The sequence below is a fragment of the Haliaeetus leucocephalus genome, unplaced genomic scaffold (assembly GCF_000737465.1).
Source record: "Haliaeetus leucocephalus isolate CR32 unplaced genomic scaffold, Haliaeetus_leucocephalus-4.0 Scaffold752, whole genome shotgun sequence".
Lineage (NCBI taxonomy): Eukaryota > Metazoa > Chordata > Aves > Accipitriformes > Accipitridae > Haliaeetus > Haliaeetus leucocephalus.
This window is the reverse complement of record NW_010973188.1, coordinates 3,407,340-3,424,626: the sequence shown is the minus strand read 5'-3', so window position 1 is coordinate 3,424,626 and position 17,287 is coordinate 3,407,340. Positions and strand designations below refer to the sequence as shown.

Genomic DNA, 17,287 nt, shown 5'->3' with positions numbered 1-17,287 from the left:
TCTAGGTATGGTAGTGGGAAAGAGAAAACCCGTGCTTCTTGGCTATTGAACTTGTTTGGGTCTTAAAATGAACACGTGCTGTTAAAAAATTTACAGAAATTGCAGTAAAACAATTTGGGGGCTGTTAGCATTAAAATCTCCTAAGTTTTGCAGGATAACAATGTAAATTTATGCTAGCTCTTAAAACACAGAAGCTTTTAAATATGCACATTTAGGTTACAATGTTATCAAATACCATGTCTTCATTTCAGCAGTTGAATATATATGCTAGTAAAGACTGAGTTGTCACAATCTAAATATTTAAATATATCTTAAAATACTAGGCAACAAGCTTCTGTCAGACAACAGTGTTAATATATACTGTATTTTCAAATTACTTCATTATAAAAATCTGAGGTGTTTAAATTGACAATTTGCAATACATTGATTATAAACATCCAATATAATAGACACCTTCTATATTTGTAAGCTTTATAAAATTACGTTACATTAAACTGTTTATTGAAATAAAAGGTCTTAACTTCTATAGCCCAGAAGAGAACTGCAGAGAGAGACAAACTTCATTTTTGACCCACTTTCTTTTGATGCCTAGGTTGCAGTTCATAGACATGCTGTGAATTTTTACTAGAGGTTTCCTACTGTTTTAGCGTTAGTGTATTTTAAATAATTGCTAGTGTATTGTGTAGTAGGAAAGAGTACTTTTATTACCTATTTCGGACTTGATTTTGCATGTGGATCTGCATGGGTGGATGAAATGCACATTCACAACATGATCTTTGTTACATTGATTTTGTAAGCTTTTCTAATACTTTTTGAAAACGTGCAAAGATAAGGTCAACATGCAGCGTAACAATCAAAAGTACTAAATGGTTGAAGCAGAAACTCATGTACTAGTATCACTGGCTTTGTGCATATTTTTACTCTTCATATCAGATGTACTTCTGTTTGTCAAATCAAGACTGTATGTTTGGTATTGTCACAGTTCATTGCTACATTCAGTGATTAACCTGGAGATACATAGAGACATTCCATTTCAGAAGACTTATTTTAATCTTGATCCTTTAATCTTTGGTATTTTTCCCTGTTCACAAATATGCTGAGTACTGTATGACTGGTTGAAAAGTATTCCCTCATACTACATCCTATTTCTTTGCCCAAAACAGGTCTAAAAAAGACAAAGCTAAAGCGGGAGTAAAACCAGATGCTTCTGATCAAGAACCAGAGGGACTGACACTTTTGGTACCAGACATCCAAAAGACTGCGGAGATAGTTTATGCTGCTACCACCAGTTTGCGCCAAGCAAACCAAGGTAAAATAGAAATACTTTTATAGATACTGTATAGTGTTTATTTTTAATACATTTGTTAACAGCTAACTTAGATTAGCTTAAAAGCAAGAAAAAGGACTTCTCTACTGCCCCCAACCACTGACTATATTTTCAGAGGTGGCTGGAACCTTGTGGTAGTCTTAAATGTTTTGATCGGGAAACAGAATAATTCAAGCAAGTTACAGTACACCTCATGACTTTTAGCACAATTATGTAGCAACTTTTTTTTTCTCGGCAGAATACAACATACACGACCTTTAATAGTAAAGCCTTTGCTGTTAAAACTAAATCTTATGAGATTAACTCTTAACTCGATGAATGCAGAACAAAAATTGTAAATCATGGATTGAACCTGTAGATGTTCAAAGGACCATCTCTCATTGTCTAGTAAAGAAAACTAAAGATTAAGTAGTTCAATAAGGAGGGTGGATTTTAGAGGCGTGTATAATCAGCTTCTGATTTTGGAGAGTGCACCAAGAATACATGTGTGCATGTCCCTCCACATAAGCGTATGTCATACTTCTATTTTAAATTAAAAAAAAAAAAAAATTAGAAGAAACAATACAAGAGTATTCATAGCAGCAGCAGTCATGAATTATTTCTGAGCTGAGATTATGACTTTATTTACTTTGAGCTGTTCAGATAATGAAATATATGGTAGTGAGAAGAACAGATTTGTATATTGTGAGTGAACCCCAGTTTTGAGACTTCTCTGCAAACAAAGTGACCATAAAATGTCATTTCAAGTTAAACAATCCCCAAATGCTTGCTGTACTTGTCTCAAAATTACATGGTTAACTACAAATAATCATCACATTTTATATAACAGAAAAGAAGATGGCTGAATACTCCAAAAAGGCTGCTGTGAGGCCCAAGCCTTTGTCTGTTTTACGGTCTCTTGAAGAAAAGTATGTGGCTGTCATGAAAAAACTCCAGTTCGGTAGGTTGAAAAGTGTGAATATTTGTGTTTTAGAAAGCAGATACTGAAGAAATATGTAATCTGTTGGACGGAATCCCTAATTATTTTTTAGAGTTACCAACCTTTTTACATATGCAACCAGTAATACTTTTCACATACGGAAAATTTCGTAAGTCTGTATTTTCAGGTTACCAACTAATATACTCTTTGAACTAATAAGAAGTGTTTTAAGCATACACTCAATTAATTCAAGGGGCCAGAAGAATTCAATGATGGTGTTCATGTTTTCATTCCTGTAATGATTTATGAGTTTCAGTTCTCAAATTATATTGAATGTTAGTAGATTTTTTTTAAAGCTCATATATGACTGTATATATATGTTTTTTAATGTAGCTTTTATTTTTTAAATGGAATAGAATTCAGATCAAAACGTTTTTTTTTAAATGAAACTGCAGTAAACTTCGTTGTGTCCTTTCACGGAGTGCAATATGTTGCATGTGGAAAATGTGATGGGAATCAGCGCTTTTTTTTGGCCATAAAGGGAACATGTTCAAAAAAAATTCATAAAGAACAAATAGTATCTCATCCAAAAAGAGCTATAAAATTATTGTAAAAACATGTTCTATGAGTATTTTTTGAGTTGCAGTGACAGCATTTGCAATAACATTTCTTTGCTGTTGTATTTGTAAGGGATTTTACTCACAAATGTTTGTGGAGTGTATGCCAAGTATAGGAGGTAGGGAAGTTTGTATCGTAGCTTTTCACCATGGCAGCCATGCTGCAGATTTTGCATAGTAAGTGCTTAAAGAAAACCAGCTTCACTGTAATTTTTTATGATTCTTTAATAACACTGCAACCACCACACAAGTAAATACTGCTGGCAGTCTGCTTCATGCTGATTCCTTTATTAGCATTATTATAGAGTCATAATTATCATTATCTTCCTGGTCTGGAGTAGCTGGTAGCTTTCCAAATCAGAAATGGTGTACACTCAAGTTGCATGGGAAAGCTTGTAAATTTGCTGCAGAAATTAATTCAGCCCAGGACTGTTACTGTTTTGTTTTCTGTGATCACTGTTAACTCACAAAATACGTATTTTTTTGCATTAGTATAATGCAAATTAAACTTTCCTGATTTTAATACTCAGAATCTGTATCCAAGACTAATCCACTATTAATTTCACTGTTTTCCTGATGCATTAAAATCTTCTTCTCTTCTAGATACATTCGAAATGGTTTCTGAAGATGATGACGGGAAATTGGTTTTTAAAGTAAATTACCACTACATGTCTCAGGTAAAAAATGCAAGTGACGCCAACAGTGCTGCCAGAGCCCGACGTCTTGCTCAAGAAGCTGTGACTCTTTCAACCTCACTGCCTCTCTCATCTTCATCCAGTGTTTTCGTACGTTGTGATGAGGAGAGGCTTGACATTATGAAGGTAAAGAAACAAACTTATTTTTATTTCCCTCTTTCAGCTTGGCATATAAATGTTTAAGAAGATGCCTTAAATATTAAAAAAAAACCCACCAGAATATTTCATGTGTACTTTAATTGCTGTCCAAACTACAACTTAAGTGGTAGTATTTTAGTCTGATCCTGACTTCTTAGTAACTTGGCAGGGGCTTGGGAGAGTCCATCTACCCCAGGAGTGCTCCTTTAGCCAAGGAGTCTTCACAGAACGAGGTTCATTGTTCTTCAGCTATTTTGAAGGGAAAAGTTTGATTTTTGTTACTCCATTATGGTCAATATGCATCTTTGCATATGACCATTTAAGTTGATTAAAACCAATAGGTATGGAGAAGTATCTCTGGACCTGAAGTTTGAAGAAAATAATAGCATCCAATAGGGGGTAGAGTTTTAGCTCCTTCTGTTTTGTTTTCCATTTGTAATCTGGAGACATGAACATTAGCAGAGGGCTTTACTTACCCAGAGTATCAAAATGAACAGATTGACAGCCTGCATATGATTATGATGTCTAATGGTATTTTCTGATAAGTAGCATGTGGAAATAAAATGCTTCATAAAACTTACAAAAATCTCAACCGTGTGACAAATGTAAGGGTTCTTTTGAAAACTGTCATCTTGTTTTTTACAATGGTAGGTTCTCATTACTGGTCCTGCAGACACCCCTTATGCAAATGGTTGCTTTGAATTTGATGTATATTTTCCACAAGACTATCCTAATTCCCCTCCCCTTGTGAATCTGGAAACAACTGGAGGCCACAGCGTGAGATTTAATCCAAACCTCTACAATGATGGTAAGGTAGGTCAACTTTGTTCTTGTGTATGGATGTAACAAGGAAGTGAAACGGATTAAACTTTTTTTCCATTTGCAATCAAATGATCAGCCACTCCTAACATACTGGAGGAAGCCATTTGGTTAAAACTGGTCCTCAAACTGAAATGAAGAGTGATTTAACAGTTTCAGATGGGAATGATCTCCTTTCTGAATACTCTTGGAGATTTTTTTAAAGCCTTTATGAGCTGGATTGGACCAAAAAGCAAGTAATTTTGAATTCTTTTCCACCTTCTCTGCTAAATTAACCAGGCAGAAATCTATTGGCTAGCTGAAATACCCTTTCCATGGGCAAAGTATGCTTCATGTCAGCTGCAAGTGAATGTGATTGCCAAGTGCCTTGTCTCTCTTTTTCCATGTGAAAGTGCTTTTTCTTGAGGGAAGATAAAGACTTTCCTTAACCTCAGTATCCTTTATAAAAGAAAATGTAACTCTAAAATATGGACTTAATGACAGTTTTCTCAAAAAATAGTACAGTTTTTAGAAATAATATTAAAAGTTAAAACAAACAAGCTTTCCCCCTTCCTTCCCGTATCTCCTTGGTATGTTGTGGCTCATTCTAAAGGCTCCAAAAAGCTGAGAGAAAGTCAAGTGCATATCAGGCAGATGCAACTTCTATTTATATTAAAAATCAGCACATGTGAAGTTCTCTACAGAGCTACAGAGATGGCTGTGTGTATGTCTCTACTGAAGCACAGACCCACAAAATAGCTTTGGCTGTAGCACTATGGCACTCCTTCAGCTTTTTTTTTTGTGTAAACATTTAATCCATAGGCTAACGTTTTTCCCTTATTCCACTGTCATTCATGGGTTCCCCATGCTCCCTGTTTTCACAAGCTATAATACTCCTTTCCAGTACTAGACATGGGGTTTTCTCTTAACATGGATGGAGAATGTAATTCATACTGGAGACATTATCTCCTTTTTTCTTTGCCTAGCATTAAGTCTTGGCAAATACTTCCCTCTAAATTTCTTCTGTTTATTTTGTCTCTTTGTGTTCCCTGTCGATTGTTCCATTTCGTGATAAGGTTCAAGAACTCCATAGGCTTCCCTAAAGTCCAAATCAGTCATAAAAGTTAAGGAGTATTTTCAATTCCTTGATAGTCTGCGTGACAGAAACCACCTTTCACATCCTTAAGCAGAATTATTGTCTCTAAAAACCACAACAGTAAATGTTAGAACAGTATTTAAAGAGGAAAGTAAAGAATCAGATACTATTCATGATTCATTTATTTTTGGAGCCACTAGAATCCATACGTTTTCCTTGAAGAAAAGTAATCTGTCTTGCCTTGTTCATTTATTAACATGCTGTTCTTGCTTATCCACATTATTTTTGTCTGCTTTCATTGTGTTAGTTTCATAGGAAACAAATTTGTCTTTTAGAATGCAGTTATACAAAAGTTTGTCAAAAAAAAAATTAAATGTAACGTTAACATTCTATTCTGCCCAAGCAGAACAATTTTATCATAATATTTGTCTGTGGTATTAATCATGTCACCTTTTCAGGTGTGTTTAAGCATACTTAACACATGGCATGGGAGGCCAGAAGAGAAATGGAATCCCCAAACATCTAGTTTTTTGCAGGTGAGCATTTCTTCTTTCTTTTCAGTAGATGTCATTTAGGAGTAGTAAATGGTCTGTCAGTCCTAAGGATTCTTTTTCTAGTGCATTTAAACCAGAATTTTCTTCCCCAAATAAGGATAAATAAGACGTAAAAAGTCCAGAAAACGTCCTTGGAACACTAGAAAAGAAACACTGTAGAGTAGACAAGTTCTTCAAAGTGCTCTTTCCAACCAATATTTCTATTGGTCTTGTCTTGAAGAGTGGCTGTTCATGTGTGCAGCTTATTCCTGCACTGCTTGGACTTTGCTTGGATGATTTCACATACTTTAAAAAAAAAAGAGAGAGAGAAAGAAAAAAAAGACTGGAAGGTATACAGAAGATGGAGCCAGACACCTCTTAAAGTTGCAGAGCACTAGGACAAGTACCAATTGACACAAGATGGGACATGGGAAATGTTGATTAAATATTAGGAAAGACGTTTTCACTATGAGGGTGATCAAACACTAAGACAGGTGTCCAAGAGAGATTGTGGAATTTCTATCCCTAGAGATATTAATGTTCCCTCTTCCTTCACGGGTCAATTAGGATTTGGAGATCTAAATTGTGGTTCCTTACATAGTGTAACTCTCCCAAGATACAACTTCTTATTCAAGAGATGAACTGAAATTTTGGACTGTAACTATAAAATCAGTGTAGAAAGGTGCAAGTATTAAGAAGTCTTATTTTCACTAAAGTCCTTTTTCTTAAATTAAAATGTTAAATTTGATTGTTAGAAATCTCATGCAGCATTTGAGTTTCAAATTTAGAAGCTTTTTTAGGGTTTTATTTTGAAAAAAGTAAGAAAGCTGTTGGAAAAAGTCTCCCCCTATACTGGGAGAAAAACACTTTATAGCTATTAAATGGAAAACAGCTGTAGGACTAAATAAATTGCTTGGAAAGAATTAAGCACTACATGGGGTTTTTTGGCTCAGAGATTAAACCGTTGTCAGACCACCCAAAATACTTCAGAAATTAACTTTTATACCCAAATGAAACTGGAAGATCAGTTTAGAGTTTCTCATTCATTACAATTATAATTCAAAGTAACAACTGGTTATAGAGGCCAAGAAAGTACAATGCTGCATAGTGTCAAATTTCTTTACCATAGCTATTTAAAAATATGTATGTATCTAAAATACCAAATTCAAAAAAGCAAAACCCAACTACTTCCAGACATCTTAGGTACCTGAAGCCTTGGACCCAAAGTACTCTACCTGGGCTTAGCACATTTGCATTAATATTCTGCCTTTTTTAGTGTCGTAAGTGGCCATTTTCTTGCTGGAACCTGATTTGCAAGGCACATTCTGTATATTTTAATGCATTTATCCATATTTTGATTTTTAAGTGTAACACAAAATAGCCATGGCTGCTTCTGGTTGAATGCATGGCAGCCAGGGGAGACAATGTGATGGTGTGCACAATACCATGTAACAGCAGCTAGCTGGAGCACCTGCCTGAGAAACAGAAAAACTTGTTTAATTTTTCTTCCCAGCCCAATGGGGGATGCTAGTTCACATTTCCCAGTGCACAGCCACGTGCCCTATCCATCGGGATAAAGACTTAGCTGCCCTAGATTGCCCTTCTGTGATATAGTTAAAGCACAGCAACTACACAACTACAAACAGAAAGTGTTATGGCACCAAAGGGGTAAGGGTATGTTTCCGTGAGGTGATGGTGGGACTGAGATTAACCTGGGTCATTCAACTGATTGTTGGGCTGTTGCTTTGATACAAGTTACTGGTTTGGCATTGTGTCTATGGAGTGAGTACACTTCACAGAGTATGGAAAGCTGGAATGCTTTTGTGCTGGCTTTGCTACAAGAGAAGCTCTGAGAGAATGCCACACTTAAGCACAGAGCACAACTAGTTGTTGGGACACTGCCCTGTGAGAGAACCAAAGTCCTGAATTGTTGCTGACAAGGTGTTTGTCAGATGTAAGCTGTACGTTCTGCATGTTCCAAGAAAAAGGACTGTTGTCTTCCATATCCAAATTCACAAACTGGGCTGCTAAATTAGGGAATGGCTTCAAGCTTTAAATTGTATCTAGGCTGGGAGGAGAGTCAGTTCCAGAAAAAACTGCCCTGACATTTTTAATCTACTGCAGTGGATGTCTTGCACCTAAGTATGCCAGGTACTGGAAATGCCATTCTTTGGCATGAAACATATCATCAGTTTTTCAATATTTCAGGAGATGAAAGTGTTCAAATCACTTTTTTGAGTTCTTTACAGTTCTGGAACTAGGTTTGTGTCACAGAACTGTAATCCCTAAAATTCTTGCTGGACTTGGTCCTAAGTACATAAGAAAAACCTATCCTTCATTTTAAAAAAAAAAAAAAGTCAACTATATCTTTCTACCTACATAACAACGTTTTTTGCAGTAACGTAATTCTTATGAAGTACAACAAGTTGAGAGGGACGAACATTCTAATACTGGAAGAATTAGCAAGCCATCAAATCATGAATATGCAGTACATATACATTTGGATTCTTAAGTGCCCTATGTATCTATTTAATTCTTTGTTTTATATTAGGAGTATTTGGGTATATAGTTAAATGCCTTGTATGTATGTTAGCATCTATTCCCACATGTACTTGATAATAAAACTGAAAGGGGGAAAACTGTCATTTCCTTATCACTGAATAGTTGGTGCTTTGTTGATATAGTGCTGAAAACATTTTTTTTCCTAAGAGAAATACTGAGGCTTTGTTTTAATGACACATGACACACAGTGTTGTATGTAAAAACTGAAACTAAAGGGCTAAAAATATAAGTACATCAATTGAGTGCATTTGAAAGAAAAAAATTGGAGAGCATATATACCAAGATGAATTTCAGTGGTTTGCATTTCACCTCCCTTGTTCCTTTTCCGTCTCGTTCAGAATTAGAATTAGTAAGCTCAGCCACAGGAAAAGTTCAAGAATTGTTGACTGAGAACTTGACAAATACACTTTCTTTCACAAAAGGATGCAATCAGACATCACTTCCTTTAAACTTTTTATTTATCTTTGTATTTTTGTTATTTTTTAACATATATTTGTCATTTTCTCAGTTGTAGGACACAGTCATAGGACTTACGTATTTAATGTGTAGTAACAGTTTCGGTTTGAAAGCACAGATGTTCCCTACTTGCATATAGCCTGTATTACAATGACAGTACTTTGCCATAGAAGTGGTTTTGGAGTGGGATTGAGTGCACCCTCAGCAAGTTTGCCGACAACACCGAGCTGTGCAGTGCGGTCGCCACGCTGGAAGGAAGGGATGCCATCCAGAGGGACCTTGACAGGCTTGAGAGGTGGGCCCGTGCAAACCTCATGAAGTTCAAGAAGGCCAAGTGCAAGGTCCTGCACGTGGGTTGGGGCAATCCCAAGCACAAATACAGGCTGGGCAATGAGTGGATTGAGAGCAGCCCTGCAGAGAAGGACTTGGGGCTGTTGGTTGACAAGTAGCTCAACGTGACCCGGTGATGTGCACTCGCAGCCCAGAAAGCCAACCGTATCCTGGACTGCATCAAAAGAAGTGTGGCCAGCAGGTCGAGGGAGGTGATTCTGCCCCTCTACTCTGCTCTCATGAGACCCCAGCTGGAGTGCTGCATTCAGCTCTGGGGCCCCCAAATAAGAAGGACATGGACCTGTTGGAGCGGGTCCAGAGGAGGGCCATGAAGACAGTCAGAGGGCTGGAGCACCTCCCCTGTGAAGACAGGCTGAGAGAGTTGGGGTTGTTCAGCCTGGAGAAGAGAAGAATCCGGGGAGACCTTATAGCAGCCTTCCAGTACCTAAAGGGGGGCTACAGGAAAGGCGGAGAGGGGCTTTCTTGTAGAAAAGGAGAGGGACGTGGGCATGTAGTGACAGGACAAGGGGTAGTGGTTTTAAACTGAAAGAGGGTGGATTCAGATTAGGTATTAGGAAGAAGTTCTTCACTGTGAGGGTGGTGAGACACTGGAACAGGTTGCCCAGAGAAGCTGTGGATGCCTCATCCCTGTAAGTGTTCAAGGCGAGGTTGGATGGGGCTTTGAGCAACCTGGTCTAGTGGAAGGTGTCCCTGCCCATGGCAGGGGGGTTGGAACTAGATGATCTTTAAGGTCCCTTCCAACCCAAACCATTCTATGATTCTATATAAGGTAAGCAAAACTATGTATATTTGTAAAAACAAGTGGGTGGCACATTTTTAATATTTAGTTTCTTTGCTTAACAGGTGTTAGTGTCTGTCCAATCCCTAATACTGGTAGCAGAACCATATTTTAATGAACCGGGTTATGAACGATCAAGAGGTACTCCAAGTGGTACCCAGAGCTCCAGAGAATATGATGGAAATATACGACAGGCAACAGTGAAGTGGGCAATGCTTGAACAAATCAGAAATCCATCACCATGTTTTAAGGAGGTAGGTTTTGTGAAATGCAGTAAATATCTTGTTTATTTTTCTTGTTTGAGTGTTAAGATTAATGCAAGTATTTGGAAACATCATGCATGAGATGTCCATTTTAGCCTCCTTCTTATTCCCTGGGGCAACTGACTCTTAGAGACTGAAGTGAATAAGGATGTACCTGATTTCACAGATTCTTTTCTGGGAAAGGGGAATGTACACAAATTGGGACTGACCTGTAGGAAGGCTTGGTGCACAGTTTGATAAAACATGGTTCATACAGATGGGCTCATTCTTCATGCCAGGTGGTACCTTTTACATTTCATGTGAAAGCTGTTGATAAGCCTTACAAATGGGCATTCAGTGTTTTGTCAGTCAGCATATCTAACAGGAGGTATTTTTCCAAGAAACACGAATTTGGCGCAAGTATTAGGAAGCACTTTGGATACATCAAAACAATGCAAATTGGAAAAATACTTTAAAACAAATACCAGCCTGAATGTAATTTATGGAAGGATCCACAAAGTATCTGTGCTAAACTAGAAACCTATGCCTTTGAAAACAACTGTCTTGATGCTGATAGAAGTAATACTAACCTTCATGCATTCACACTATCTTAAAAAACTTACTTGAAAGAAATCAAATTTGTTTACATTCCTGAAAATAGACTAATTCATCTATAGTATCATAGAATAATTTAGTTGTTAGGGACTTCTCTCAGCATCTCTAGGCAAACTCCTTTCTCAAAGCAGGTCAGTTAGATCTCAGGGACTTGAACATATATGAGAAAGGATTCAAGGAAAAAAGAGTTGAAGATACACTAAGCAAGAGAATCTGTGTGAATATTAATGCAAAATGGTTGGTCAAACATGAGTCATCTCACAGTAGTACCAGCAAATACTTAGAGAAAAACACATTTTACTCTGAACTACTAAAACTGTTGCCTCTTCTAAATTGAGGTGTGGAATCATTTCGTAGCATCACCTATGCTTTCAATTGTCTGCATACTAAAATTCTGAAAAAGCATAATTATTTTAGGATTATGCACATTGCTAAGTATGGCATCTGAGTGAAAGGGTAGTCTCCCATGCCTTCCTTGCTGTCCATAAAAACACTGAATGCAAAAACCTTTTTCCATTACAGTTACTGTGTCTTGTGGAATAAGAAACCATAGACACTTCACCTGCATGACAGGAGTTAAATATTTTATCCACATGCAGGTGGAAAAGGATGTGCAGTGTACTCTGGTGTCTTGAATTAATGAAGAAAAATACGGTGGTTGTTCTAAATTACCTCTTAATGTTTTACTCAATAAGCTGAAGACCATGGTAAAAATAATATCATGACACATAATCAAATAACCTCTGCTAATAGGTCCTTTTCTCCTAAATGTAACAGTTTCTCTTTAGCAAAAGAAGTTCTCAAATTACAGTAAGTTTAAATTAATTGAAGATACCAGAAGGTGGTGGGCTCCCTGACAATAATGCTCCATCTTTCTTTTCACATATACAGAAATGAAGGATATGCAATTATTACAGTATTTGGTAAATTAATCCCAGTTTGCTGTTACTGCACTTTTCAAAAGAATCTCAGCAGTACTGTGCTTACTCTGCAGCTTAGCTTTTTTACTACTCATATGAAAAAGGTAGCTTGTAAGCTGACATCCTGCCCCTCTTCAGGAAGGTGAAGTAATAAGGTGTATCCAAATGGTGGTGGTTCAATCGAAAACCAATAATCCCCTGAGAACAGATGATTTATGCACAGCACATGTTACCAAAGGCAGTTGTTGAAAACCATACAACTACTAGTGTTCTAAAGGTGGTGTGCAGCTAGGACTGTGTTAAGCTAAGCCACACACATGTAAAGGAAAAGTAGCATTAAGAGGTAGATATCAGTTTGCAGAGGTATCCTGAACATTTGAAACCACCTTCTGTTACCTGTGTACCATCAAGAGTTTTGCTGCATGGAAGAGAACTGGCCAATACTTAAAAGCTTGCATCCAAATTGTTTTGTTCTGGTTTAGGTAACACAGTTTTCCTCATTTCCGAAGATACAGTTTTCTGTTTTACCCTGTGTTGAGGTCTTTAGGACAGTATGATGAAATCCTCAAGATTCTGAGAAGAAATTTGAAGCTATGATAGCCTGCTTCGGTAAGGAGAAGTTTGAGGCTAAGATAGCTTGCTTTTGTGTTAAAAACACAATCATACTAGCTTAAGCTTGGGGTCCTCCCAAGTGCCTATCAACTTGTGCAACATGAGAACTCCCTTTCTACTTCTCTGAATACATATTCCCCATCATTATGTGAAGTGGCATGTATCTTTCTTTACATATCAAAAAATGGAAATTATGAACTGGAGAGCATTAGATTTTTCTCTGATGCAATAGCTGAATTTTGGAAGAATGCTAAATTCCATCTGCAGCCCCATCCAAATGAAAATGCATCTCTTGTATAGATTATCTGAGCACTTCTCTGAGAGACTAGCTTGTTGTTCAGTTCTCTAGGTTTTTTGTAGGGCTGTGTTAGGAACCTTAGCAATGATGATCATTCAGTAACATAAATGCAAAGGCTGAAAGTGCCTGAAAGCTGAGGTCTAAGAAAGAACGTACATACTTCAGCTCCTAAGATCTTTTGCCTTCACAGATCTGAACTGTCTCCCCTTCAGTGCCTTAAATGACAGGTAGGCTCAGGAAATCTAAACTGCCAGTCTTTGGGATTTCTTCCAAGCTCCATTATGGATATAAGGAGTGCATCCAGAACTGGAGTCAATTATGCTTTCAATATGCAGTTTTTCTTTAGACAGATAGTTATATTCTCTAACCTCTAGATGGAAAGATGATTTTGTCAATTATGTTGCAGTGTTGCCAAGAACTCTCTGTCCTCAATAAAATTTCTTTGATTTTATTGTTTCTTTTACCAGGCAGAGTTTTAGAAAACTGTTTAAGACAAAGCCAACACTAAGTAGAGTTTCACAACTTTGGGGTTTGATTGGTTGTTTTTTTTAAACTCAAATGTGTACAGAAATACCAAAATTACTATGCAATCAAATACTGGTTCCCATGCGAACAGTAAGCAGCTCAACTACTATTGCCTGGGAATTGTAGTGTCCCCAGAGGTGTGCTGCCTCTGCCTAGGGACTGTAACTATAACAACAACTTCCATAGCAGCTAGTATGATCCCTCTTCTCTATGCAGAAGCATGTTATTTTCCTATGCTCATACTGTTGACAGTGTTTCTGCTTACCTGTTTTCTGTTCAGGCAGCAAGTGGTTAGTGATAGGGGAAGACATGGTGCTTATACTTCCTGCCTATGCTTCTTTAATAAGGACTGTGAAAGCAACAATAAAAGCCTTAATATTGTATCTGAGTAACCCTGCCCCTATGCAAACATAAATGTCCGTACCTAGTGGCTGCATAGTAAGATAATCTTTGAACTGAAGAATGCATCTAATGTACTGCCATCACTTTTTCTTTTCCCTGCTGTGATACTGTATTTCTGGCACTCATTTACCCTTCACCCAGATAACACAAGTGAATGCTGAAATGGCAGGCTGCACATAAATTGTAGATTCTTACAGACTGGAGAAGACGTCCAGGCCAACCACCTCCTCAAAACAGTATCAGCTGAATTCAGACCAGGTTCCTCAGGCCTTCTTCCAGTTGGGTCTTAGAAAACTCCAAGGACAGAAATTCCACAATGTATCTGCAACCTGGTTCAATGCTGAATTATCCTCATACTGATTTCCCACCCCGCCCTTATACCCAGTTAGACTCATAGGGGTCTTGCAGATTTTGTATTGTTGAAGTATATGGTTCTTAGAACACAATGAACACTCTGTTCTTTCATTCTGAATGTTTTCTTCCAGGTCATCCACAAACATTTTTACTTGAAAAGAGTGGAGATCATGGCTCAGTGTGAGGAGTGGATAGCAGACATACAGCAGTACAGCAGTGACAAACGGGTAGGCAGGACTATGTCACATCATGCAGCAGCTCTAAAGGTGAGAATTGCTTTTGTAATTTTAAACCAGAAGATGACAAATGGCAATGAAATTGCTCAGTAATTTTAAAACATGTAAACAAACATCAGTTTCCCAACTCTCAAGAGGGAAAGTGTATGTGCATGCCACTTTCTCAGTATTTTTTCTACAAGTTAAATTTTCCTTTAGTGCCTATCTTGCCTATTTCTCTATAAATAGTTGTATAAGATAGAGTTTATTTTGTTCTCTCTAAGGGTGGATTGGGGATTATGATAAAGTTGTACTACAACCAATTCCTTGCCAGAAAACAAGCTTTTTGAATAGACAAGCACAGGTACTAAACTGTGATCCATTACAATTAGTTTTACCCTCTGTTAACTTTTAACAGTTATAACCTTTATAAATGTTTTCTTCCTTCCTAGCCAAGTACTATCACTTGTGTATTTTGTGTCCACACACACAACAGACTTACATTTTTTATTTTTCTTCCCCAGAGGAGCAAAAAAAATTTTTTAAAGGCTTTTATTGCTAGACTTGCATTCTTTCAATGTGCCTGGTCTTCAAAAGGAAGTTACTGTTAGTTACTATGATCAGTGTACAAATCTCTGTATATCTGTCTCTGTAACAGATCTCATCACGAACTCTTTACAAATTTACATTTTTACTGTATGACCTACCTAATACAAGCCAGTTTCTGCTGTGATCACAGAACACAGATATGACTCAACTGCAAGTCAAATAGCATAGTATTTATATTGATGCACTTGTTTGCGGCAGTTCTGTTTACTGCCTTTAATTTGTCCCTAGCAGCACTTGCTAATTATTCTGTTACTACAAGGACAGTACCAATCCTTAAATACAGGGAAAAAGTTTATCCAGTCATTGAAACAGTACATTTAAACCTTTTCTACTTACTCCTTTTTTTTGCCTTATTTTGTCCAACATTGTGAAAAGTATTGTTTTAACTATGGTCTTCCACGCTGACTTCTTTTTGTATATTCAGCGTCATACAGCTCAGTTGCGGGAAGAACTTCTAAAACTTCCCTGCCCTGAAGGATTGGATCCAGACACTGACGACACCACAGAAAAATGCAGTGCCACAACAAGCTCAGAAGAGACTATGTTGCACGAACAGGTTAAACCCAGCAGTAGTAAAGATATCCCCACTGATTTCAAGTTATGAGGTTGCATTGACATGGACTTTCTAGACACAAAGGCTTTGAAGCACAAGCCAAATATGTCAATATTTGTATGTAAGAAGCTAATTATGTAATAGGTAATGAAATTGAAACTATACTATGCCCTTAAGGTTATACAGTTTAATTCAAGATGATCTTTTATTTACCTGTACAAGAGTGTAAACTTTTTTGTGCTTTTATTTTTCAATTGTGAGAACCACTGATTGGTATGTTTAAAAAGTTATGTATACAAGAAATGGATAAATCACTGATATATAAGGGAAACTACCTTAGGAAAGAATGTTTACTGAATGTTTATTATTTTTTTTTACTTGTAGAGTGAGGGCAGTTGTAACAAAGAATATATATTGGTCATTCTTACAGCTACTATTTAAAGTCAGAAAATTTTCACTGAATTTGATAGATTTTACGTTTGGCCATATATTCATGCTCATATTTGATTCTAAAGAAAACCTCCTGTATACTTCAATAAACGTTAAATGGACATGATCCCTCTTTTATGATTTACTGGTACATTTTTTAAATAAACTGCCATAAAAGACGTTCTAGCTGAAGACTTGCACTTGTATGACTGAATTCATTACAGTCAACATATTTAATTTTATGCTTACTAATTCTAAAATGCAGATGAAATAAATGCACATGGTTTTACCTCATGCCAAAATTTGGACTTCTGAATTAATCTTTTGTTTGGCTATTTTATGCAAACTAACAGTATTCTAAATTTCTTAAGGGCTATTCTGAAACAAAGTCTTTTCTCTGTTGAAATGTCTGATTTTTACATAATCAACTGTATTCTTAAGTACTGACAGGGGCTAATGACGTGCCACACAGGACTCTCAATGTTCTGTAGTTCCTACTGTATAGACTTATTTCCAATTTTATACTTGCAACCACACATCCCTAACTAAAAAGGGTAAGGGATTTGCTTGATTTAATAATCAAGTCTCGCTTTCAACATAACATGCATTACTATCACTGTTCTTAATTTTTGAGCGGTCCTTGAAGGACTAAAAAATTATTACTGGTAATTACCTCAGACTAATAATCTGTTGTATTATAAATACTATAAATCAGGCAAAACCGAAGCTTTTTTGTTTTCTATTTGTTCTTTGTTTATAAGTATCACGCTGGAATTTTTTCACTTTTTGTTTTACAATGTATTATGGCTAATCATTAAAAATGGCACCAACTGAGGTTGTGTTTTTATGCTGATGGTTAACAGACTTTGATAGTTATGACCAAAGTACAGTTTTTCTGTTACATTGATATGTTGTGTTAATCCAAGGCCTGTCCTGATTGTACATACCTCTCAAAAGAACAACTTAGGCACGTCTGTGTTACTTCAGGGGATCCTTAATCAAAAAGCAAAACAAGCAGCTCTCTGCCAGAGCTGCTGGTAAATACATGAAACAAGAGTTTATGCTACATAGTCAAAGTGTTAGAACTTCATCAGTGTTAAAACAGCACTGCGTTTTTCTAGATGGCTATTTACTTCCCTTCTATTACTGTACAAAATGACTGTGATACTCTTTTAAAGGCTCCAAAAGCAAAATTACCCGCTGACTTCCAACTATATTTAAGTTAGTGGTTTCCATTAAATCT

At 36.8% G+C, this 17,287-nt stretch overlaps 1 protein-coding gene across 1 annotated transcript in view; it reads left to right on the top strand.

The window, feature by feature from the left end:
* BIRC6 (baculoviral IAP repeat containing 6) overlaps positions 1-16,799 on the top strand; it is a 177,007-nt gene extending 160,208 nt beyond the window's left edge. Inside the window, exons 67-74 of the mRNA XM_010581233.1 lie at positions 1,164-1,309; positions 2,157-2,267; positions 3,467-3,684; positions 4,348-4,509; positions 6,049-6,126; positions 10,336-10,524; positions 14,370-14,504; positions 15,487-16,799. Of these exons, the coding sequence (XP_010579535.1) occupies positions 1,164-1,309; positions 2,157-2,267; positions 3,467-3,684; positions 4,348-4,509; positions 6,049-6,126; positions 10,336-10,524; positions 14,370-14,504; positions 15,487-15,666 (1,219 nt within the window). The 3' untranslated portion in view covers positions 15,667-16,799. The remainder of the gene's footprint in view (positions 1-1,163; positions 1,310-2,156; positions 2,268-3,466; positions 3,685-4,347; positions 4,510-6,048; positions 6,127-10,335; positions 10,525-14,369; positions 14,505-15,486) is intronic.
* Positions 16,800-17,287: the final 488 nt, after the last annotated feature.